Source organism: Panthera onca, chromosome A2, assembly GCF_046562875.1.
Source record: "Panthera onca isolate mPanOnc1 chromosome A2, mPanOnc1 haplotype 2, whole genome shotgun sequence".
Classification (NCBI taxonomy): Eukaryota; Metazoa; Chordata; class Mammalia; order Carnivora; family Felidae; genus Panthera; species Panthera onca.
The window spans coordinates 2,734,217-2,757,876 of record NC_138340.1 but is presented as its reverse complement, the minus strand read 5'-3'; the positions used below and the strand labels follow the sequence as shown (position 1 = coordinate 2,757,876).

General features: G+C 61.2%; 2 protein-coding genes across 3 annotated transcripts; both read right to left on the bottom strand.

The window, feature by feature from the left end:
- Window positions 1–2: 2 nt before the first annotated feature.
- On the bottom strand, window positions 3–6,334 carry GIPC3 (GIPC PDZ domain containing family member 3). 2 transcript variants are annotated; one of them, XM_078443629.2, is made up of 6 exons: window positions 5,930–6,332; window positions 4,999–5,184; window positions 4,670–4,850; window positions 3,236–3,348; window positions 2,828–2,922; window positions 3–2,729 (listed from the first exon to the last, which is right to left on the bottom strand). In XM_078443629.2, the coding sequence occupies exons 1-6, from the start codon at window positions 6,152–6,154 to the stop codon at window positions 308–310; spliced, it is 3,222 nt and encodes a 1,073-aa protein (XP_078299755.2). In that variant the 5' UTR covers window positions 6,155–6,332; the 3' UTR covers window positions 3–307. The 2 variants fall into 2 exon arrangements, with proteins under 2 accessions (XP_078299755.2, XP_078299756.1); XM_078443630.2 differs by having other exon boundaries at window positions 2,465–2,729; window positions 2,841–2,922; window positions 5,930–6,334.
- A 2,646-nt stretch (window positions 6,335–8,980) lies between these two features.
- HMG20B (high mobility group 20B) lies at window positions 8,981–14,637 on the bottom strand. The gene is made up of 10 exons (XM_060629889.2): window positions 14,547–14,637; window positions 14,213–14,268; window positions 13,755–13,863; window positions 13,026–13,229; window positions 12,252–12,372; window positions 11,875–11,921; window positions 11,546–11,618; window positions 11,054–11,269; window positions 10,260–10,392; window positions 8,981–9,669 (listed from the first exon to the last, which is right to left on the bottom strand). The coding sequence occupies exons 2-10, from the start codon at window positions 14,248–14,250 to the stop codon at window positions 9,657–9,659; spliced, it is 954 nt and encodes a 317-aa protein (XP_060485872.1). The 5' UTR covers window positions 14,251–14,268; window positions 14,547–14,637; the 3' UTR covers window positions 8,981–9,656.
- Window positions 14,638–23,660: the final 9,023 nt, after the last annotated feature.

Below are 23,660 nucleotides of genomic sequence, written 5' to 3'. Positions count from 1 at the left end.
TGCCAGCTTTCCACTCCACAGACCTGGGATCTGCTTACAGCTCTCAGAGCCAGGCCCCGGTGAAACTAAAGCCCCTGTTTCCACTCTCCCTGCCACCCGCCCCCCTCCCCGCCCCTGCAACCTGCTGGGGGAATGAGGTCACCTGCTGCTTCCAGGGGGGACCCAGGCTGGGAGGGGCAGGAGGCAGGATGGGGGAGACCACGGAGGCCAACAGATGTCCTCCTCAAACTATAGCTCCCCTTGGTGGGGGAGGGGCTCTGATGACTCCTTGAACATGGGGGAGGGGACAGGTCCCTGAGCCAGGCATTCAGGGGCTGGGAATGCAGGAGGGGCTCCCTGGGGGCAGAACTGCTCCCTGGGGGCAGACAGATATGGTGGGTGGGGGGGACTGCTGGGGTCCGAGCCGAGGCTTGGGGAAGAGGGCTGGTTTCGGGGGGGCTGAGGGGATCTGTGGCTGAGGGGCCGGGTAGGAAGTTGCTGGGCTTTGGCTCGGGCCGGGGTCGGCCTGGGTTCCATGTACCAGATCATGGGGCCGGGGCTGAGGCCGAGAGACTGTGCTAGGGGCCAGAGTCAGGGCTCTGGGGGCTGGAGAAGTGAGACCAGCCTGGGTTCTGAGGTCAAGGCCGGGGATCTGCAGGTGGAGCCCACTTTTAGAGCTGAGCTGGATCTCTGAGCTGGTCTGGGTCCTGGAGCTGGAGCGGGTTCCCGAAACAGGCTGGGTTCTAGAACTAAGGCAAGGTCCAGAGCTGGGCTGAGTTCTTGCACGGGGCTGGGTCTCTGAGGCAGGCTGGGTCTCAGAACTGAGCTGGGTTCCAGAACTGATCAGGGTTCTGGAGTTGGGTTGGGGTCCAGAAACAGGCCGGGTTCGGGAACCGAAGTGAGTTCCAGAGCTGGGCTCTATTCTTGAACTGGTGTGGCTTCGAGAGCTGGGCTGTGTCTCAGAGTTGAACTGAATCCTGGGACTGAGCTGGGCTCTAGAACAGAGCTGGGTTTCGGAGCTGAGCTGAATCTCAGAGCTGAGCCAGGTCTCCGAGCTGGACTGAGTTCTGGAGCCAAGCTGGGCTCCAGAGCTGGGCTGAATTCTTGCACGGGGCTGGGTCTCTGAAGTGAGCTGGGTGTCAGAGCTGAGCTGGGTTCTAGAACTGATCAGGCTTCTGGAGCTGGGCTGGGTCCCAGAGCTGGGCTGGGCTCTAGCGATGAGCTGAGTTCCAGAGCTGGTCTGCTTCCCAGAGTTCAGCTCGATACCAGAGCTGCCTTGGGCCGTGGCTTGAAGCTGGCATCTAGAACTCGGCAGGGCTTCTGAGACGAGCTGAGTCCCAGAGGTCGACCGAGCTCTTGGACAAGTCTGCGTCCCGCAACTGAGTCTGCTCTCAGCGCCAGACAGATTTGTGGACTTTAAGTCTGTTGCTGCATTGGTCTGGGTCCCAGGCCTAGGTAGGATGCCGGGGTTCAGCTGGATCCTGGAACTTAGCGGGGCCTCAGCCACAGACCGCCCTGGGGAGCCAGACGGGATCTCAGACGCGCCCTGTGCTCCAGAACTGAGCTGAGCTCCAGAGCTGGGTGGAGTGCCTGAGCGGGACTGAGCTCTGGAAACTGCCCAGGCTTCGAGGTCGGTCTGGGTCCCGGAGTCCGACGGTGTTCTAGAGCTGGTCTGCGTTCGGCCGTGAGAGCGGGGCTCGGCGTCGAGCTGGGCTCGGGAGGCGGGCCTTGCCTCGGGGAGGGCTGCGGTTCCAGACCTTGTGTGAATTCTGGAGACGGGCCTGGTTGTAGCACCAGGTTGGGGTGTAGAACTGGGCTCCGTCTCTGAGCTGGACTCCTCACCGGAACCGGACCGGGCCCCGGGTTGGGAGTGGGTATTTGAGGGCACTTGGGTTTTAGGGCAGGGCTGGGGTCTGGGTCTGGACCGAGGTTCAGCTTGCGTCTGGGCTCGTGAGCAGACTTGGGTTTGGGGGCCCTCTTCCAATCCTGGGCCGGTGTGGCCACTGCGGCCGGGCTGTTTCTTGAGTCTGGCCCGGGCTCCAGAACTAACGAGAGTCCCTGAACTGGACGGGGTGTCCGGGTACGGTCGGGTCACGGGGTTGTCTTGAGTTCCAGAGTCCGGTTGAGTTTTATGGCAGGGCTTGGTCGGAGATCCGGGCTGGCTTCCAGAACCGGGGTTGATCTCAGGGCTCGGCTGTGTCCTGAAACGTAGCTGGGCTCCAGAACTTGACTTGATTTCAGGGCTTGGCTTCGCGTCGGAGCCGTCTTGGGTTCTAGAAGAGGGCTGGGTTTTGGAGCTGGGTCGGGTCTCCGCACGGAGCTTGGTTCCAGAGCAAGGCTTGACCTCAGGGCTGGGCTTGTTCTCGGAACTGGTAGGGGTTCTAGAGGTGATCTCGGTCTCAGAGCTGGCCTGGGCTCTGGAGGGGGACTGGGTTCTGGAACTGGGTAGGGTCTCGGGAGTGGATTGGGTTCTAGAGAGGAGCCCAGTCTCCGAGCTGGCCTGGGCTCTGGCGCAGGGCTGGGCTTCGGGAACCGGCGGGGAGGGCCGCGGCAGGGGGCTGGGCTCTGGGCTGGGGCTGCGCTCAGCGCCGGGGCAGACTAGCCGCAGGCCTCCCTGGCCTCGCCGATGGCGGCCCACACCTCCACCACAAACTCGTCCGGGAAGGCAAACTCGCCCAAGACGGAATCTAAACGGCGCGCAAACTCTTGGACGCTCGGCGTCTTCTTGGCTGTGTCCACCATGGTGGACGCTGCGGGCCAGAGAGGAGGGGAGGTGGGTGAGGGTGCTCCCTGGGGCCCCTGCCTCCTCCCTGTGGGCTGTCCTCCCCCCAGGGTCCACCCGGCTTACCCTGGCCCCTTACCCAGCTCGGGGTCCCGAATGCCCATGTAGCTCTCCAGCAGGTCGTCGACCCTCCGGGACGCCTCCTCCTCAAACTCGGTGGGCTGGGGGGCGGGGCGGGGGGCGGGTGGCGGACAGAGGAGCACCGCAGAGGGTCAGAAGCCCGGGGTCCCTCCAGCCCAGCCACGGGCTCCCGCCCCTCAGGTGACAGGGGAGCGGGGCTTGGCAGGAGTCAGCGCTCTGTGTCACCGCTATTGTCCTGCCACACGACCAGGGGGCATCCTGCAGGAGGCAGGAGGTGGGGGGGGGGGGGCGGGGACCAGGCTGGACGAAGGGGAGGGTCTTACCCGAGGGTGCACTGAGTCAGCGGAGTGCTTGCTGTAAGAGCCCCTGGAGACTCCCGTCCCCTTCACTCACCACTTCCTCCACTGTGGCGGCCCCCCCGGAACGCAGTCGCAGGGTCTCCCTCCCGCTGGTCACTTTTGCATCCGCGGGGCATTTGCTGCTTCTGCTCCGCTGGCCAATCATATCTGCGGGGGACACGGTGGGGGAGGGGCATCTGTTCTGCGGGATCCCCGTCCGCGGATCCCTCGGAAGCTGCCCGCTGAGCCTTTCCAGAACCTTCTATCCTTCAAAGCCCTCCTTTACGTCCATGGGTGAATCTTCAGAGACCCTGCTTGAGAATCCTTTCTTCCCCCAAATCTCCCTTCTCTTTATTTTTTGTCTTTTTATGTGTTTTTTTTTTGTTTTTTTTTTTTTTTTTAAAGAAATCTCTCTGCCCGGCACGGGGCTCAAACTCGTGACCCCAAGATGGAGAGTCGTCCCCTCCACCGACTGAGCCAGCCAGACGCCCCATCTCTCCTGTTTTTAAAAAGTCTCTCTAGGGGCGCCTGGGTGGCTCCGTTAGCTAAGCGTTGTCTGACTTTTTTTTTCTTTTTTAAGCTTACGTATTTACTTAGAGAGAGAGAGAGAGTCCTGGCACAGAGCACAACACAGGGCCCGAACTCATGAAACCGCGGCGAGATTATGACCTGATCCGAAACCATGAGTCAGAAGCTTAACCGACTGAGCCTCCCGGGGTGGGGGGGAGGTGGTGGGGGGAGCCTAGCATCCAACTTGGCATCTCCCTCTTGGCTCAGGTCACGATCTTGCAATTCGTGGGCTCTGTGCTGACAGTGTGGAGCCTGCTTGGGATCCTCTCTCCCTTTCTCTCTCTCTCTCTCTCTGCCCCTCCCCCCACCCCCCCCATGCTCTTTCTCTCAAAACTAAAATAAACATTAAAAAAAAGTGGGGGGGGAGGGGAGTCCATGAGGAAATAAGACGGGGCGCCAGGATGGAAATTGACATCCGGCTCCTTCCTTGAGAAAGTCCTCAACAGACCATCCTAAACATTCTAGAACACAGGTTTTTAACCTGGTGGTAGGGGCGGGTGGTTCCCCCGCCCCCAGGTGACATTGATGTTGCCATTGGCGGCCGCCGGGTCCAAGCGGGGGGTGCTGCTCACCATCGTACAGCGCACAGGACGGCCCCCACCGCAGAGGATGATCGGGCCCAAATGTCACGGCGCTGAGGTTGAGAAACTCTCATCCCGTCCCAGTCTTCCCACCCCCACCCACACACACCTCCACCCCTCGGCTGGCTGTAACAATCTAGAAACTGCCTACCTGTGCCCGACACAGTGCCGGAAGCTCCCCGTCATGTCACCAGAGGCTTCTAGAACCTTCCATCCTGTCCCGTCGCCCCCCCCCCCCCGCCCCCATCCTCCCGTGTACCGGGCCTCCAGGCAACCCACTTCTGGAAGAGCTCGTCAGCACCACCCCACCTGCCCCCGGGACCCCACGGGGCCCTCACCGAAGGCTCTCTTGGGCTGCACCAGGCGCAGGGTGAAGGGCTGTGACTTGGGCAGCTCGCGGAGCATCTTGGCCACCTCGTAGTGGCGGCAGCCGACGATGGAGTGGTCGTTGATGGCCTCGATGCTGTCGCCCACGCACACGGCCTGCATCCGGTTGATGATGCTGCCCTCCTTGATCCTCTGCAGGGACCCAGAGTCACTCTCGGGGCCGCCCCAGCCACCGACACCCCCGCCCCCAGCTCCCTAGAGCCCGGTTAGACCCGAGGGGGCCGGCGGCTCATCCCAGGTCCCGGAGCGCCTGGGGAAGCCGCCCGCCCCGCGTGGGCACCTTAATGAAGGCGTAGCCGGCCCCGTTGTCCGTGATGGTCAACCCCAGGGCGTCTTCGGTCTTCGTGACCTCCACTTCCTTGGTCTCGCCGCGCACGTGGGCAAAGATGAAATCCTCCAGCCCGATCTGGCCGCCCAGGAGTTTCTGCATATCTACTTTGTGGCTGTTGAGGGTGCAGAAGAGGATCTGTCCCGAGGGGAGGGGAAGCCCAGAGTTAGCGACAGCGCTCCTCGCCCTCCGTCTGCGCAGGACAACCAGGGGGATGCGCTCGGGAGAGGGAAACCGAGGCACGAAGAGGCTCGCCGCTGGTCTGATCGCCCAGCCGCCGGGATCCCGGTCCACGGGAAAGGGCAGGGCGTGGGATCCTCAGAACGGGGTGATAGGGAGGCCCTGCGCGGGAAGAGAGCCCTCCTTCACCCCTACACGTTCAGTTATACCCCGTCGGTGCCCGGACACCCCAGACCAACTTGTTCAGGCGATTCTGAATCTGCCGGCGCCCCCTGGGGGCTACGAGCCGCACCGCCCTGCCGCCCAGCCCCTGAGCCCCGCGGCCTCCTGGAACCCCGGTCCCCAGCCGCGCGCCCAGGGACCACAGAGGCGCTTACCCGAGGGCTGGGGTCGCTGCGGGCTGGTTCGGCGGCGTGGGCTCCCGGACAATCTAAAGGAGCCGCTCACCCTAAAACATGCTCATTGTTTTTGCGCAGGGCGGGCTCTGCGCAGGGCTTTGAACGGAAGAGGGTCCCTGGAGCCTGGGCACCCCAGGATCTGGGAGATGCGTCTCTGAGACCCGGCGATCGGCTCCCCTCCATCGGGGGAGGAGGCGAGCCGGGGCCCCCCGGGCCGGGGGTCCGGACCCCACCCCTCTCCGCCCCCCCCCCCCCCCCCCGGTCAGACGGGTGGGGCGCTGGCCCCGGGGCTGCGGCGTCCTCACCTCGGTGGGCGCGATCCCGAAGGCCTCGGCGATCTTGGCGTAGAGCTCGCGGACGTTGGTGAAGCCCTCGATCCTGCCCGTGGGGCTGCCGTGCGCCAGCTGCGTGCGGAAAACCAGGCGCGGGCGGGCGCGGGGCGCGGCTGGGGGCTCGGCGGGCGACGGCGGGGGCGCGGGCGGGCGCGGGGCCTCGGCGCCCCGGGCCTCAGGGGCCGCTGCGCTCTCCATGGCCGGAGCTCGGCCACCCGGGCCACAGCCGCCGCCGGATCCGCTGCTTCCTGCAGCCTCCCCCTCCCCCGGCCCGGGGCCCGACAGCCGAGCCGCTGGGGTAAGGGGATCCGGGAATCCGAGCCGCCCGGGAAGGCGACACCGCGGGGTGCGAGGTGGGGGCGGCCCCGGGTGTCCGGGCCCTGCCAGGGCCAGCTGTGCGCTCCCGGGGGTGGGGGTGGGGGTGGGGGACCCGGATCACCAGGGAGCGTGCCGAGCGCCCAGTCTCTGCCAGGCGCACTCATTTAATTCTTCCTACAAGGTGGGGGAAGACAAACCCTTGGATAACCTCAGCCACCTCCCGTCCCCGCTCAGCCACGGCCCCCCAGGGCCCCGTCCTCCCCTGGGGTAGAAGCCCAAGTCCTTCCAGAGGCCCACAAGGCCCTGCAGGACCGGCCCCAACTCCTTCCCGCCCTCCCCTCCTCCCCGTCTCCCCCTCCTCACAACGCACCCGCCAAAAGGGCCCCCCCCCCCCCCCCCCCCCCCCCCCCCCGCCTTTCCTCTAATGGGCCAGGCCCATCCTACCCCGGGGCCTTTGCACACGCTGTTCCTACTGCCTGGAATGCCATCTCTCAGTCACCCACTGGTTCCCCCCCCCTCACCTTCCTCTGCCACTTGATCAAATATTGCCTCCTCCTTCCACCTCTCAATCTCTTTCCCCAGATTCTTCCCCCTGGTGCTGAGCACCAGCTGACACACCAGCTGGCCGTCCCCACAACTGGAGCGTCAGCTACGGGAGGCCGGCTGCTCTGACCTCTCTCTTCCCGGCCATATCCCGGGTGCCCAGTGCCTGGCCCGCAGCAGGCCTTCAAGCAGTCTTTGGCGAGGAAATGAAGGGACCTCCAGGTTACAGGTGGAAAAGGAGGGAAAGAGGGGCGCCCGGGTGGCTCAGTCGGCTGAGCGTCTGGCTTTGGCTCAGGTCATGATCTCACGGTTCCCGGGTTCGAGCCCCGTGCGGGGCTCTGTGCTGACAGCTCGGAGCCTGGAGCCCGTTCTGGATTCTGTCTCCCTCGCTCTCTGCCCCTCCCCCGCTCACATTCTGTCTGTTTCTCTCTCTCTCGAAAATAAACGTTAAAAAATAATTAAAAGAATAAAACATTTTTAAACAATTAAAAACAACAACAACCTCACAACACTCAGTGAGAGAACCAGGCACAAAAGGCCGCATGGTGTGTGATTCCATTTACGTGAAATGACCACAACAGACAAATCCACAGGCAGAAAGTGGACTCGTTTCTGCCAGGGCCTGTGGGAGGTGGGAGGGGGGTGGTGACTGCTGAGGGGTACAGGGTTTCTTTTTTCTTTTTTTTTTTTTTTAATCTTTATTTATTTATTTCTTTGGAGAGCCAGAGCGCAAGCAGGGGAGGGGCGGAGAGAGAGCGAGACACAGAATCCGAAGCAGGCTCCAGGCCCGGAGCTGTCGGCACAGAGCCCGACGTGGGGCCCGAAACTCACCAGCAGTGAGATCGTGACCCCAGCCGAGGTCGGGCACTCAACCCACTGAGCCACCCAGGCGCCCCAGGGTTTCTTTGGGGTGACGGAAATGTTTTCGAGTTAGAGCGTGCTGCTGATTGCACAACTCTGTAAACGCACGAGAAACCACAGAATTGCACACTCTGAAACCTTGAAAAACCGAGGAGCCCTCCCCCCTCCCCAAAACGGTACTCTTTTCTTTTCGGAAGACATACTTAGGGGCTAACAGTAGACCAAGAACCGCCCGGCAGACTGCAAATTCCGGTGGGCGTACCTGGGCCAAGAGGAGGTGGGACGAGGGACCTGGGCTGGGGAGGTGACATATCTGCTTGTGTCTGTCTCCCGGGGCCGCCATAACAAAGCACCACGAGCTGGGTGGCTTAACAGGGATGTACTCTCTCGGTTCCGGGGGCCCGAAGTGTGAAATCAGTTTATGGGCGAGGACCACGCTCTCCCCCCCCCCCCCGCCCCCCGCCAGTCCCCCACAGACCTCAGCAGAGGCCTCCCCTGTGCCCCAGCTTCTGGTGGTGGCCGGACCTTTCCAGCGCTTTTTGGCAGCTGTGTTTTTCCCATTTCTGCCTCGGTGGTCACGTGGCTGTCTCCCAAGTCTGTGTCCGAATCTTCATCTTCTTATAAGGACACCAGTCATATTGGCTCAGGGGTCCACCCTGCTCCAGGATGACCTCACCCTGACTAATTATATCTGCAACGACCCTATTTCCAAATAAGGTCACGTGCTCGGGGCCCGGGGTTAGGGCTCCAGCATAGTTTTTGAGGGAACACGATTCGATCCACGATATGGGTGTTTTGTCAAATGCTCCTCCCGAAGTTTCGAGATGTCTTCAATATTCCGTGACGCGAACGGTCTCGGAGACGATCGCTCAGCGAGCCAGCAGTTTGACTCCCGGGGAGAAGCCCCGCGCGACGGCGGGCAGGCGATCAGACGCCCGTAGGCACACGGTCGCGGCAGGGTTCACAACCGCCAAAGGGCGGAAACAACCCATATGCCCATCGGCGGGTGAATGGACAACCCCGGGGGCTCGGTCCACACGCCGGGATGTTATTCAGCGGCGAACAGGAGGCCCGCTGCCCTGTGGACGCTCGGGGAGGGAACCGGACCCAAAAGGCCGCAGAGCACGTGACCCCATGTGTGAGAAACGTCCAGAACAGGCAAATTCAGACAGTTCAGTGGGTCGGTGGGGTTGCCAGGCGCTGGGGGAGGGCAGGTCCGGAACACGCCGCGGGGGCGTCTTGGGGGCCACGTCTTCTGGCCCACCTCTGCCCCCCAACACACACATACATGCAAAGTCCACAAACCTGGAATTCAAATTCCACTTTTTTTATTTAAAAAGTCCCGATTGAGCAAAGGCAGAGGCTGCCTCCACATGGGCCCCTCAGCTGGATGAGGGAGGGCTGGTCGGTACCAGCCTCCCCAGCGCTGGGGTGCAGGAATCTGGGGGGTGACAGGCAGGGGGCCCCGCCTGGAGTATAGGCTTGTCCCTGCTGCGTGCCCACGTGGGGGCGCTTGTGGGGAGCACCTGCTGGGAGTCCCAGTGTGTCAGCTGTGGGTTCTTCTCTCTCCTGTGTCCCAGGGCTCGGTCCTCAAGACCCGGTAGAGTAGGTACATCCCTCCCCACATTGGATGTGCAAGCTGCCGTGGGCCCCCCCCGTGTCCTGGGCTACGCGGCCCGTGTGTGGTGTCCCCATGTCCCTGTAGTGTGACGTGCAAGGTGAGCAGGCCTTGCTGGGCCTCGGGGCTCTGGGTTCTAGATGTGCCTCGTACAGCAGGTGGTTTTCTGGGTTCGGGGTGCTGGGGAAGTTGAAAGCTAGAGGGAGGCTGTAGAAATTTAATTTGAGGGGGGCTGGAGCCCCCAAGGTGCAGGATTGGGCACGGCCCCAAAAGGTGGACCCCCAATCCTCCTCCATGGTGGGGAGAAGGGGCCGTGACCAGAGCTTGGTCTTCTCTGGATCCATGGGGCGGCGGATACCCTCATAGGTGCTCGCTGTGCCGGGAAAGAGGAGGGGGGGGGGGGACTCGTGATGGGGACCCCCACCATTTAACAGCCCCGACTCCCATCCCAGGGGTCACTACAGGCCAGCCGCCAACCCTCAGCACTTCCAAACAGATGCCACGAAGGGGGCCTGGGGTCGATCCCACCTAATCCAGGCCCCCGGGAGCCACCCAGAAAAGCCCACCGAGCAGCGCGGCTGTAGGAAGTCCTAGGCCCCCCTCCCCCACCCCACAGTGGATCTCATTGGCCAAGAGGGACGGGCACATCCCACCCGGCAGTGTGAATTAGCCACCCGGCCTCATCAGCGCCCCACAGTGGTCCGACCACCGGCCCCCTGCATCGAACAAGCCCCACCTGGTAGCTTCCCTTGTGGGCGGTGGCCTCGGAATTAGATCCCACGGCCGGATCCCACCCGGCAGCGCCCACAGACTCCGGGAACCACGGTGGAGGGTGAGATCCAGTCATTTCCACGGGGCCCGCCAAGCACGTCTAGCCCCAGGCAGCCCCCCAAGCCCCAGGCCGGACAGCCCCCCCCCCCCCCCCGGACTGAGCAGAGCCCCGGGACTCGCCCCGGCACACACCTGGCGACCTGGGCCAGGATCTCCTTGATGCGGACGATGAGCTTCTCGTGCTGGGCGGGGTCGCGCTCGATGGCGCCGTGCAGCCGAGCCATGTAGAAGTCCAGGGTGCCGAGAGTGGGCGTCTCGCCCGTGCCTGGAGAGAAGGGACGGGTCACGGGAGCCCAGCGCGGCAGTCCACGCAGGCGGGGATCCCCGGAAGCGGAGGTCAGAGAATGGGGGGGGTGGGTCTGCAAGGGCAGGGTCCCGGGGAGGGGGCCAAAGGCGCGGCGCGTCAGTGGGGTCGGGTGGGGGATCAAGACGTCTAGACCCAGAAAGATCCAGGTCGGCTGACGGAAGGGGTCAGAAAATGGAAAGTGGTGGGGGCGAGGTCGCGGTGGGGGAGGCGGGGACAAATTGGCGAGGAGGTAACCGAGGTCGACTCAGGCCAGAGCGTGGAAGGCCAGAGAGGAAGGGGGGCGGTGGGCGCGGGCTTTGCTCGGGAAGGGGAGGGGTCCTTCGGAGCCGGAGTTGGACGGCCGGGGGCGGGGTTGGCGGGTCGCGGGGGCGGGGCTCCAGGCCCGAAGCAGCTGGGGGCGGTGCCAGTGGGACCAGGGGGTGGGGCCGGCGGGGCGGGGTTCGGAAGATAAACGGTGTGGGCCAGGTGGGCCGGCGGGGGCGGGGCCAGGAGGTGGTGCCGGCGGGGCGGAGCTCGGAAGATAGAGGGCGTGGGCCGGCGGGGCGGAGCTCGGAAGACAGAGGGTGTGGGCTGGGCGGCCCGGCGGGGCCGGGGCGGGGCGGGGGCGGGGCCTCCGCACCCGGCACAGGCAGCGAGGCGAAGCTGGCGGTGAGCGCCTGGCGCACGGCCTGGAGCTGCTGCTGCAGCGCCAGCGTCCGCCGCTCCTCCAGCGCCAGCTCTTGCTCCAGGCGCTCGCGCGCGCTGCTCATGCTCTGCGTGTGCCTCTGCAGCACGGCGTTCTGCTCCTCGAAGGCCACGTTCATCTTGCGCAGGCGCCGCAGCTCTGCCTCCCGCGCTGCGGCGTGGGGGAGCCGGATCAGAGCCTGGCGCTACCTCCCTTCCCTCTGCCGGGCCTTTGCCTTAGCTGTGTCCCCCTGCCTGGCCGTCTGTCACTGCTCTGCCTCCAGCCCCACACCTCAGCTCCGGGGGTGGGGGCTGCGGGACGTAGGCACCTAGGCTTGGAGAGGTAAATTCCCGCCCCCCCCCCCTCCCCGGGGGCCTGCTACCTCCCGCCTGGGCCCACCCACTCTCCCAACACCCCCTTCCCCAAGAACCCCTGCTCAGTGCTCACCTTTGTTTTGGTCCAAGAACTCTTCAGTGAAGATGGGGACGTCGAAGGTGGAGAAGCCATCACAGTCCCCACCCTGGGATGACAGGACAAGGTGACGATTTTGGGGGAGAGGGCAGCCAAAACCCCTCTGGGACGTCCCTGAAGCTTGGGAGGGATTCCTCTGGCCATCTGGGTAACAACATTCCCAGGATGTGGCTGTCCCACCTCTGCCTGGAGGCGGGACACTCGCTTCCTCCGGTGAGTGTGAGGTTGGTTCTGGCTCACCCAGGGGTCTAAAGACCTCCAGACCTTTCTTGCCCAGGCACTGTCCTTGGAGGAGGGGCACTTACCTTGTGTCCGTTCAAGAGGGTATTCATGAGCCCAGAGCCCGAGTCTTCTAGTTGGGGAGGGAGGAGGGCAGGATCAGCCTGGCAGGTCTCTTCGGACCCCCCGCATTGCTTTGCAAGTGCCGACCCCCCCTGCCTGGGATACCCTCCTCCCCTCCCCGTGTTAGCCTTACTCATCCTGGGACAGGCTCCTGCCTGGGCCCCCCAGTGTCTGCGCACCCCCACGTCCGCATCGCCCGGCCCTGCTCACTCACAGCTGTCTGGTTAGGGGGCCTCTCGTCTTGATGGGACGAGAGCCCCATGGAGGGCGGGGCGGTCTGCCCGGGTGGCCTGGCTCAGAGCCCGGACCCAGCTGCCTGGGGGGCTGGGTCCCCTCGCACCTTTCTTGATCTTCTTTTCCTGAAGCTTCTCCGTGCACATCTTGTAGGCTTCTGACTGCTGGTAGGCGCGCAGCTCCTTCATGTACTGTTGCTTCTCCCGCTCAGCCTCATCCAGGTACCGCTGGGGGGGAGGGGGGGCTCGGTAGGGGCGCGGTAGGAGGCTCGGCCGGGCCCAGGGGCACAGGCGGCAGGCCTCCAAGGCCACAGCCATCCCCACCACTCAGCTCACGGTGCCCAACCTGCCCCTAGCTCCCTACCGCCCGCCTTTCCAGGGAAAACCTGGCTTCTCAGCCTGCTGCTCAGAGACCTCCCTCCTCCCCCCAGACTCCCGCCTCTATAAACCACTCCCTGCCTTCTGACCACAGGCTCCCATCCGTGGGCTGGACTGCCCTCCCGAACCCATTCTGCTGGTGGAAATCCCACTTAGACGGTGCAAACCAGTGGTGCTTTTTGTTCCCGGGATGTTGTTGCAACTTTCAGTTAATTACCAGGATTTGAAGTTCGGAAGTATCGCGTAAGACCTCAGCCCCCACCCCTGCTTCTTTAGACATATCCACGTTAGTTATTGACTTTACGTCTCTTCTTGCCACCCTCCCCTGCTCGCTTCAGCATGCTGGGGAGAGCTCATGGGTGGTCAACTCTCAGGCAGAAGCAAGGGCCCAACAAAGCAAGGGTCCTTTTGGGGGCGGGGGTGGCTTCAGCAGTGTCCAGCGGGTCGGGGTGAAGGTCAGTGGTCCTGGGCCAGCCCCCTCCGCCGCCCCCCGCCGTCCCCACCTGCTTCTCTGCAGGCTGCAGCTTGCTCCACTCGGCACCCAGCATCTTGGTGATCTCGGGAAAGGGCAGATCCGGGTGGCGGGTGCGGATCTGCTCGCGCCGCTCGTTCAGGAAGCGCACGTAGCCGGTGACTGGTGCCTTGGGCCCATTCGGCAGTATCTTCTTTCGCTTCTTGCCCTTGGGCCACCCGCGCTTCTTCACCGGCTGCAGAACCGCACCGCGCCGTTGGGAGGGGCCTGGAGGGCTGGGGCAGGGCTAGAGGGATGGGCCTATCCAAGGAGCGAGGGCCTGGAGGTATGGCCCGGTGAAGGGTCAGGTTTGGGAGAGGCGGGGAGGGGGGGGGGGGTTCGGGGAGCGCCGGCCGGGGGTGAGGGATCGGAGGGGCGGGGCACGTGGCATCTGCAACGGGGTTCGGCCCAGGGATGGGGCGGGCTTGTGGGTGTGGTCTCTGGCCTGGGCGTGGCTTCTGTGCTGGAGCAAAGGCCCATAGGACGATGGGAAGGTGCCTCCCACAGGGCAGTATTGGGCGATGGGCGGGGCCCGGACCTAGCGACTGAGGATCCCCCTTGGGGGCGCGGCATGCGGCACGGGGCGGGGGGTCTCAGATCCGCGAGGAAAATCTGGGCTGTGGGCGGAGCCACAGCGAATTCAAATCTGGCCCGGGGTGGAGCTTCCAGGCGGTGGGCGAGACCCAGGGCCTCCCCCCCAACACGGTGCAGGGACTCTCACCTCCTCTTCGTGGGACCCCTTCTCGCCGGCCCGGGGGCCCTCGCCGCGCTCTTGCTTGACAGCCACCACGAAGCCCCCGTGCTGTCCCGGAGCCTTGCCGCCCGCCGGCCTGGAGCCACGGGACGCCAGGGTCACCCCCACCCTCACCTCCACCCCCGACCGCGGAGCTGGCACTGAGGGGGCCTGAGTCCTGGGGGCAGGCGTCCGACGGGGTCATTATTCGCGGGACGGGGCAGGAGCACAAGAGGGGCGGCAGAGACCCCTGGGAGGGGCTGGGCCGGGGAGTGGCAGGGGTGGGTGGGGGAAGAGGCCGGCGGGGACCCACCGGGGAGGTCCTGACCCGGGTGTGTGTGGGGGGAGTCAAGACCCTGGGGGACGGGGGTCCAGGAGTTCCGACAGGGCGGGCGGGGGCTGGGCTGCAGCCCCGAGTGGGCTGGGGGAGGGGATGTCGCACTCACGCGGCGGCCGCGCCGGGCTGCTTGGAGCCGTGGGACATGGCCGCTCCCGGCCCCACCTGGAAGGCAGACGCGTGGCTGAGTGAGGGGCGCCCGAGTCGCCGACGGCGGGGGAGCCCCCCCGGAATGCCGGGCCCGGGGCGTTTGGTGGGGGGGGCCGGATCCAGGGGCGGGGAGGCCCTCGAGGGCGGGCGCCCCGGGGATCCTTTGTTGGGCGATGGTCCCCCGGAAGGCCCGGGCCCACCCTCCTCCAGGCCGGGGGGGGGCCTCTCCCCAGCCCCAGGATCCCCGCGCCCCCACCCCCTCGCAGGGCCCAGAGTTCCGCGGCTGTTTTTACCTCCAAAGAAACTTTCCCGGACCTCTCCGCTGCTACGACGCTCCAACCAACCGCCCCGAGCCCGCCCCTGCCGCTCGCCCCGCCTCGGGCATGCTAATGCCGCCTCTTCGAGTTGTCGGATTGGGTGCGGTCTTTCCCTGGGGTGTGACCATGCAGATGAGGGTTGGCGCGCCGGTCGGCGATTGGCTGGGGTAGCCGCCGGGCCGCGTGGGAGGTGGAGAGGGAAGGCTGCGGGCGGGTGCGTCAAGTTCGGCTGCGCTCGGCCGCTCTCGGGGCCAATCAGGGCGCTTTGAGGCCTCGCAGGGCGGAGCCCCTTAAAGGGCTAGTAGGCGCGGCTCGGGTTCCTCCTCTCCCGGGGAAGGCGAGACTCCCCGCCCCTGCGGGATCCCGGACCTGCCGGGCCAGATCGGGCCCCTCCCTAGTTGTCATGGAGACAGCGGCAGGTTGCTAGGGAAAGGGTTAAGGTCCTTCCCGGCAGCCCCCTGCCTCAGGACTAGGTGGGACCTGTTCTCAGTGTCTTGCAAACCTGGCGGGCAAGTCAGCTTTCCGTTCCCTGAACTTAGGGCCTCCGGAGTCCAGCTGTGCCTCGTCCTGCCCTGAGCCAGCAGAGGCTGCTCTCCCCGCCTCCCGGGGACGTGCGCGGCTTTCCCTCCTGTGCGATGGGGACCTTGCACGATGGTTAGGACCAGGAGGCTGGGACGGGAAGGCTGCAAGTTAACATGGAGGGGCAGGAGCCTCTGCTCTGGGATTTTGGGGGCCCCCAGGCGGCAGCGTGGTCTTATGGTCTGCCTGGGACTGCCCTACTCCCGCGATGACAGTTGGGGTCACTGGTTGTGCACCACGTCCTATCAGACCTCACACACCTTGCCCACATCACCTCCCTGCCGTCATCCGCCTCCTCCGTCGGCCTCCTTGCTGCTCCTCAAACACAGACATGTCCGTTTCACTCATTCCCACCTCTGGGCCTTTGCACCTGCTGTGCCCTTCCTCCAGGTTATCCGCCAGGCTCACGGCTTGATCTCCTTCAGGTCTTTGCTAAAATGTCACCTTCTCAATGAGGTTTCCCCCGTACACCCTGTCTTATTTTTTCTCCACACGTTTGTTTGCTACAGCACAACAACAAAAGAAAAAAAAAAAATTAAGCTTTATTTACTTATCTAAGTAATGTCTACCCCCAGTGTGGGGCTCGAACTCACCACCCGGAGATCAAGAGTCACCTGCTCTATGACTGAGCCAGCCAGGGGCCCCTGAAGAACAAAAATTGAACGGGATGAATTTGAAGAGCTAATTGGCTTTATTAAAGGATTCGCGAATGGGGCTCAAAGAGTTGTACAAAATGGAAGGTTTCTATGGGAAGCAGGGTGGGGCAAGGAGGTTCTTAGCAGAAGAAAAGAAAGGATTGTGGGGCGCCTGGGTGGCGCAGTCGGTTAAGCGTCCGACTTCAGCCAGGTCACGATCTCGCGGTCCGTGAGTTCGAGCCCCGCGTCAGGCTCTGGGTTGATGGCTCCGAGCCTGGAGCCTGTTTCCGATTCTGTGTCTCCCTCTCTCTCTGCCCCTCCCCCGTTCATGCTCTGTCTCTCTCTGTCCCAAAAATAAATAAATAAAAAAAAAAAAAAAAAAAAAAAAAAAAAACACGTTGAAGAAAGGATTGTTCCACGCAAGGTCACTTCTCTAAGCAGGAAGTCTTATTATGCAGATTATCTCATTCTTTGAGGTGCAGAGGGCCCAGGAGACAAATTACCTACTTGGTGCTTATGAGAAAGTTCCCGACTGATCCTTTAAGACTTAACGTTTCTGGGGGGGCAGTTGAAAGTGCTGTTAGGTTAGGTATGAAGCTGCACGTCGTGTCTTGACCTAAGTGGCTCTTTTAGGGGCAGGTGGTTTGTTTTTTTTTTTAACGTTTATTTATTTTTGAGACAGAGAGAGACAGAGCATGAACGGGGGAGGGGCAGAGAGAGAGGGAGACACAGAATCGGAAGCAGGCTCCAGGCTCTGGGCCATCAGCCCAGATCCCGACGCGGGGCTCGAACTCACGGACCTTGAGATCGTGACCTGAGCCGAAGTCGGATGCTCAACCGACTGAGCCACCCAGGCGCCCCAGGGGCAGGTGGTTTTTAACGCTTCCAACCCCTAGGCAGTGCCCCTATGGGCTGCTCGCTACATACTTGCTGAAGACACAAAGGAGTGAATGCAGAAAATTGCAAGCGCTTGGAAAACAGCCTGGCAACGCCTCGAAACACTAAATAAACATGAAGGTCCCACGCGATCCGGAAGCCCCATTCTTAGGGATCCACCCAAGAGAATCGAAAACACGTGTACGCGGATGTTCACGGCAGCATGATTCACAGCAGCCGAGAGGTAGAAACAGCCCACGTGTCCCATCAAATGGGTAAATAGACAAAATGTGGTCCCTTCGTTCAAGAGACTATTAGCAGCCATAAAAAGGAATTGCTGACTCACGCTACAAGGGTGAACTTTGAAAACCTGATGTGAAAGACGCCAGCCACAAAAGGCCACAAGTGTGTGGCCCCATTCATACGGAATGTCCAGAACAGGCAGATTCACAGAGACGGGAAGTGAGTGGTTGCCTGGGGCTGGGGAACGAGTGGGGAGGGCGAGTGGGGAGAGACTGCTTCATGGGCGCGGAGTTTCTTCGGGCGTGATCAAAATGTTCTAAGATTAGCCCGCAGTGCTGGTTGCATAGCTATAAATATACCAAAAACTACGGAATTGCACCCCTTAAATGGATGCATTCTATGGCACGTGAATGAAATCTCAGTAAACCTGTTTTCCTACGAGGCAGCCCAGGGTCGAGGAAGATGACCGCGCCCTGGAATTTTGACAGACCCGGACTCCATCCAGCCCCTGCTGTTGCTTCGTCGGTCACCCTTGCCTCTCGCCCCCTCGGCTGGAAACAATCCAGGTGACAAGTCCACGCTGGAAGGCGGGGGAAGCCGCGCCCTCCAAGCCCCGCCCCCTTGGGCTTGAGTGACCTGGCGTTGCCTTCGAAACTGTCGTCCCCACTCCCAAGGTACCACCTGAGGAAATCCAGGGCGGGGGGGGGGCTTCTGGTACATCGAAAAGCAATGAAGTGTTTTGAGGTCGATTTTGAAGGCAATTTGCAGCTCCTTGGCATCGAGGAAAAAAAACAACAACAACATCTCGTGGCATGGACGTTTTCTGGAAAAAATTACAAAAGCGTCTTCAGTCCAAACTGCAACGGATTCAGTCCATTTCATGCGATCCACACGCCCCCACACCCCCCAACAAGCGACGTATACGAGTAGCAGCCTTTATCCGATTCGACTTGACATCCTGCGTGCATTTCAAAAGCAGATCCTTTCAGCCCCCAAATTACGAATCGTTTTTTCTTTTTCTTTTTTTTGAGTAGCCTCCACACCCAACCTGGGGGCTTGAACTCACGACCTCGGGATCAAGAGGCGCGCGCTCCACCGCCAGAGCCAGCCAGGCGCGCCCCCTTGCTTTTTCTTAGCAACGTAAAGGCCTCTCAATACCCAGCTCTCGGGGGGGGGGGGGGGGGGGGGGGGGGGGGTGGGAACCAGCAACCATGGCTGCCGAAAGTCGTAAATTGCGTGCGTTCCTTTCTTTGCCTCCATTTCTGCGTTTCATCGGGAAATTTGTGTCGTCGGAGGCCAGGAAGAGAATCCCAACCTGCAGACCTGGAAGTACAAGATCCATTAAGGATGGCTTAAGCTTCTTTGTTTTTGAAATTAATCTTACGATGCAAATAACGTGGAAATCCGAAGTAAAGTCTGTGTAGTTAAGGCCGCCACGCATCCACCATATTCCCCATTATCAGCTTGTTACGCTTCTTAGTAAAACTTTTCCTACACACACACACACACACACACACACACACGCACACACACACACGCACAGAGTGATCGTTTCCTAGGGCTTGCACCAGCAAAGCACCACAAACCGGGGCCTTGAACTACTGTGAACGTATCGCCTCACACTTCTGGGGCCTAGAGGTCCAACCTCAAGGACTCGATCAGAGCTGGTTGTTTCTGAGGCCCCGAGGGAGAATGTGCCACAGGCTCTCCGGCTTCTGGGGGGGTCACTGGCCATCTTTGGTGTTCCTTGGCTTAATCAGGTGCCACCCCGCTCTCTTGGCCTTCCTTGTCACCTGGCTTCGCCCCGTGTGTCTGTGTCCAGATTTCCCTTTTCAGTGGGTCAATACTGCCCTATACCCGTGTGATGTCACCCGAACGCAGCGTGTCTGCGATGGCCCTATGGGCACGTGAGGTCGCGCGTTCCAAGGTCCTGGGGAGTTAGGACTTCCACCCGCTGATTTGCGTTTGTGGGGGAAACACAATGCCAGACACGACACACACACGCGTACACGTGTATGTTTCTGTGCCAACGTGAGGCCACATCTTGTGTTGAATGATCGCACCGCCACCATGCTGAAGATGTGAACATCAGCCTGCCACTTGCCGCTTTCGCTCCGTCACCTGCCCCTGCGTGGCCGGGTGCCCTGCGTGGCCAGGCAGTCCGAGGGGCCACCACGGTCTAAGGAGCCCTGGCTGATGCTGTGACAGCCCTCGCTGCTGTCTGGGGCCCGTGGACTGCTTTTCCGGGGCACGTAGGAAGACACAGAAGAATCAAGAATGCGGTTTGCGCTCTCTCAGGACATCCCAGCCCTCCTCGGGCTTGTTTAGGGACAAATTTAACACAGGGGGTTGCTGGGAAGGACAAAGAAGGGATGAGGACACACAGGTCATAGCTGCTGGAAAGAAGGGGTGTGGGGGCTGGGGTCTCAAACCTCTGAGGAGGGGGCACCCCCCCCCCCGGCTGCTGCTGGACCCTCAGAAGCTCCGGGAGGTGGCCCTGAGCCCTTCATGTGTGGCTTGAGCAATTTACAAACTCTCTGAGCCTCAGTCTGCCTCTCTGTGAAGTGGGATAACTGAGTCTACCCCCCCCCCCAGGAGGTCTTTGTAATGGTCTAATGAGTTTAACTAATGTTCTCCCTTTGGGGCGCCTGGGTGGTTTCGCCCCTTGACCTTGCGACTTCGGCTCAGGTCATGATCTCAAGGTTTGTGGGTTCGAGCCCCACGTCCGGCCCTGTGCTGACAGCTCAGAGCCTGGATCCTGCTTCAGATTCTGTGTCTCCCTCACTCTCTGCCCCTCCCCCCCCCCTCAAATGAATAAACATTAAAAGAATGTATAACTAATGTTCTCCCTCAGAACCGGGCTGGGCTGGTCATTCTTACTGAAAGCGTTTGCTGGTTTTGTCCATGCAGCTTCAGACCCCTGTCACAGAGAATTTTCTAGTACAGTGAGCGGTTGCCACCCAGGGTAACTGAGGGAGACATTGGGCAAAGCCTAGACACATTTTTGGTTGTAGCAATGTGGAGGGGGCCGGAGTCTGCTCCTGTGCTGGGATGCACAGGACAGCCCCCCACCCCCACCCCCATCCCCACAAAGAATGATCTGGTGCCCTGTGTCAGCAGTGCCTGGGCTGGGAAACCCTGTTCTGCGGGTCGACTCCTCACCTGCCTAATCTCCCCTAACCCTATTCGGCAGTGCTGCTGTCATGCCCATTACAAAGAGGGAAACTGAGGCTCGGGGGATTGCCTGAGGCTGCCTGGGCCCCCCAAGCCACCCCAGGAATCTAAGGAAGTTCCTGGCTGTTTCCCTGGGTTCTAGGAGCCCTCCCTCCCCTTCCTTCTGCCTCTCCCCTCTTCTCCTCCCCACTCCCACTCCCAGTCCTCCTGGGCTGGGTCTGAGGGAAGATCAAAGCAAACCCCTCTTCCTACTGGGGCCACCGGGACATCCGATCTCCAGCAGGGGCTGGGGGGCAGCTGGGGGTGCTCCGGGGACATCAAAGCCTGTCTGGATCTCTCCTGACCCCAAGTCTGTCTCTGTCCCATCCTGAGGGCAAGGCATTCCACTCTCTCTCACATCCTCCCTCTCGGGCAGGACCTTCTCTGATCTTCCTGGCAAATCTGACCCCCACTCTTATGGGGGGGCAGGCATGTGTGCCCTCCACTGGTTTCCCAACCCCTGCAGCTGAGGCCCACTTTCGAGTAGACCGCCCAGTCCCCGCCCTCGTACAGCTTTTTATCTGACCCTCCCACCTCCTCTCAGAACCCTACGTGGCTCCCCAGGGACCTGGAAGTAAAAGCCAGACATTTGTCTGTCCTTCTGCCAACCCCCCACCCCCTCCTCCGTGGTGCCTCTGCCAGAAGGGCTGCTGGGGGAGGGTCCCTGTGGGTTCCCGACCCACGCAGGAGGCTGGTAAGGGTACCTTCAGGTGGGTCCTCCCGGGCCAGTGCAGAAAGGACTCAAAGATGTTCAGGGCGCCCGGGTGGCTCAGCCGGTTAAGCGTCCGACTTCAGCTCGGGTCATGATCTCACAGTCTGTGGGCTCGAGCCCCGCGTCGGGCTCCGTGCTGACAGCTCAGAGCCCGGAGCCTGCTTCGGATTCTGTGTCTCCCTCTCTCTCTCTGCCCCTCCCCAAATAGCGCTCTGTCTCTGCCTCTCAAAAATTAAAATAAAAACGTTAAAAAAAAATTTAAAAAAAGAACTCAAAGATGCTGGAGATCACGCGGGGCCCAGTTTGGATCCTGAATCTGCCTCTTGTGAGCTGTGTGCCCTCTGGCAAGGACTTCTGTGAAAGCCTGTTTTCCCTGGAAAAATGGGCCAGAGGTACTGTAAGATCTCCTGGGGAGGTGGGAAGACTGGAGATGAGAAACGTGAATGCAAAACGTAGGTGGGGGGCGGCCTGGCGGGCTCAGTCCCTAGAGCAAGAGACTCTTGGTCGTGAGTTTGAGCCCCACGTTGGGTTGGGGGGAGAGATTACTGAAATAAATAAAACCTGAACAGATATTTATTTTTATTTATTTAAAAAATTTTTTTTAACGTTTATTCATTTTTGAGAGACAGGGAGAGACAGAGCATGAACGGGGAAGGGGCAGAGAGAGAGGGAGACACAGAATCCGAAGCAGCTCCAGGCTCCGAGCTGTCAGCACAGAGCCCGACGCGGGGCTCGAACCCCACGGACAGTGAGATCGTGACCTGAGCCAAAGTCGGATGCTCAACCGACTGAGCCACCCAGGCGCCCCTTTAAAACCTTAGCAAATATTTTAAAAGCTGAGGCGGGTATTTTACAAGCCCCGTAAAGCTGAGTGAGGCAAGAGTTTCTTCAGGTGTTCTTTTACTCCCCCAGGGAAACAGAAGGGGAGCTTGCCCCACACGAAGGAAAGAATTCAGATTCTTGTCTCTCCTTATCATTTATCTCCTCCAAATCGGTGACCTCAGCCTCTTATCTCCCCGCTCCCTGCTAGCTTCTCTCTTGAGTCCCCATTACCCCCTCCACACCCATTTTCCAGGCTCCTTTTCATAAAAGCGTGGGTATTGCGGTGGGTAGTCTGGGCTGGGACCCCCTTGGGCTGCCTGAGCCTCCGGTTTGTCCGTGGGTTGCGGTCTGTTTCCCGGTTTCCGTCTACACTTCTGAATCTCTGCCTTCGCATGCCCACCAATCATTGGACAGATATTTCTTTTAAGTTTTTATTTATTTATTTTTAAGAGAGAGAGAGAGAGAGAGAGAGAGAGAGAGGAGAACAAGCAGGGGAGGGGGAGGGGCAGAGAGAGAGGGAGACTCAGAATCCAAAGCAGGCTCCAGGCTCTGAGCTGTCAGCACAGAGCCCGACGCGGGGCTCGAACTCCCGAACCTGTGAGATCACGACCTGAGCTGAAGTTGGGCGCTTACCCCACTGAGCCACCCGGGCGCCCCATGGACAGATATTTCTTGGGCTCCTCTTATGGGCTGGGCATTCCTGGAGACAACAGAGTGACTAAGCCAGTCCCTGCCTTCATGGGGATCAAAGTTCAGTGGGGGACCCAGCGACAGCAGGGGTTGGGGGGGGAGTGAGGGAAAGCAGATATCAGGGTTATGATGTGGGCCAGCGCAGAGTACTGTATAATGACAGGGGAGGAAGGGGTGATGAGTAGAGCTTCTGAGACTATTAAAAGCTAACAATGATATCACTTGAAAAATATTTTATGTATTTATTTATTTTAAGTAATCTCTACACCCAGCGTGGGACTGGAACTCAGGACCCTGAGATCGAGTCACGCTCTCTACCAACTGAGCCAGCCAGGTCCCCTTATATCACTTACAATTTTTCAGGGGCGCCTGGGTGGCTCAGTCGGTTGAGCGTCCGGCTTCGGCTCAGGTCATGGTCATGATCTCACGGCTCGTGAGTTCGAGCCCCGCGTTGGGCTTTGTGCTGACAGCTCAGAGCCTGGAGCCTGCTTCCGATTCTGTGTCTCCCTCTCTCTCTGCCCCTCCCCCCGGTCGCGCACAGTGTGTGTGTGTGTGTGTGTGTGTGTGTGTGTGTGTGTGTCTTTTTCAAATATTCTGTGTCTCCTTCTCTCTCTGCCTCTCCAGGAAGACCCAGAATCCGAAGCAGACTCGAGGCTCCGAGGTGTCAGCACAGAGGCGTAAGGGAACTTGAACCCAAGGACCGGGGAGATCATGACCTGAGCCAAAGTAGGAAGCTTACTGGACTGAACGACCCAGGCGCTACGGCACCCCCTCCCCCCCCATATAGCTTTTAATGTGCATTATACCCATTCCAGATCTGGGGAGACCGAGGCCCTCCAGAGTTAAAGGCTGGAACAGCCGGGAGGGAGTGGGGTTTCTGGCTGGAGTGCAGATGTTCAACCACCGCCGGAGGGGCCCTGGGGGCGCGGGGGCACAACCGCACCCAACGCTTGGGGGAACTTGAAACCGCTCGTGTGGTGACCCAGTCGTGGGAGGGCGGTTGGAGGAGGGTGGGGAGGGGTTGCGAGCACAGGCCTCGCAGGCACCTGACTCCCTGAGCCCCCGGGGCACGGCCGCTCGGTTCTCTGGGCCTGTGTGAAATGGGAGACACTCGCTTCGCTTCCCTCCAGGCTTGGGTGAGAAAACCCACGTGGGCCGTTTGGCACAGCCGGCGCTCATTAAACACCAGCTGGTGTTATTATGATGATTATCCCCATTATTATCCTTAATAACTAATTAATTAGAACGAATGCGTCCTCTCCGCGTCCGACTGGGTCTCTCCGGGTCGGGAAGTCACCGGACCCCGAGGAGGGGCGAGCT

Bases quoted from the DNA above. Each gene is read 5' to 3' on its own strand.
- GIPC3 (XM_078443629.2), bottom strand. From the start codon at position 6,154: ATGGAGAGCGCAGCGGCCCCTGAGGCCCGGGGCGCCGAGGCCCCGCGC. The intron at 5,185-5,929 runs GTGAGGACGCCG...CCCTCGGGACAG, and splicing joins TCGGGATCGCGCCCACCGAG to ATCCTCTTCTGCACCCTCAA. The intron at 2,730-2,827 runs GTAAGCCGGGTG...TCTGGCCCGCAG, and splicing joins GAGCTGGGTAAGGGGCCAGG to CGTCCACCATGGTGGACACA.
- HMG20B (XM_060629889.2), bottom strand. From the start codon at position 14,250: ATGTCCCACGGCTCCAAGCAGCCCGGCGCGGCCGCCGC. The intron at 11,922-12,251 runs GTGCGAGGGGAC...CTCCCCAACTAG, and splicing joins GGAAAAGAAGATCAAGAAAG to AAGACTCGGGCTCTGGGCTC. The intron at 11,619-11,874 runs GTAAGTGCCCCT...CTGTCATCCCAG, and splicing joins CCCTCTTGAACGGACACAAG to GGTGGGGACTGTGATGGCTT.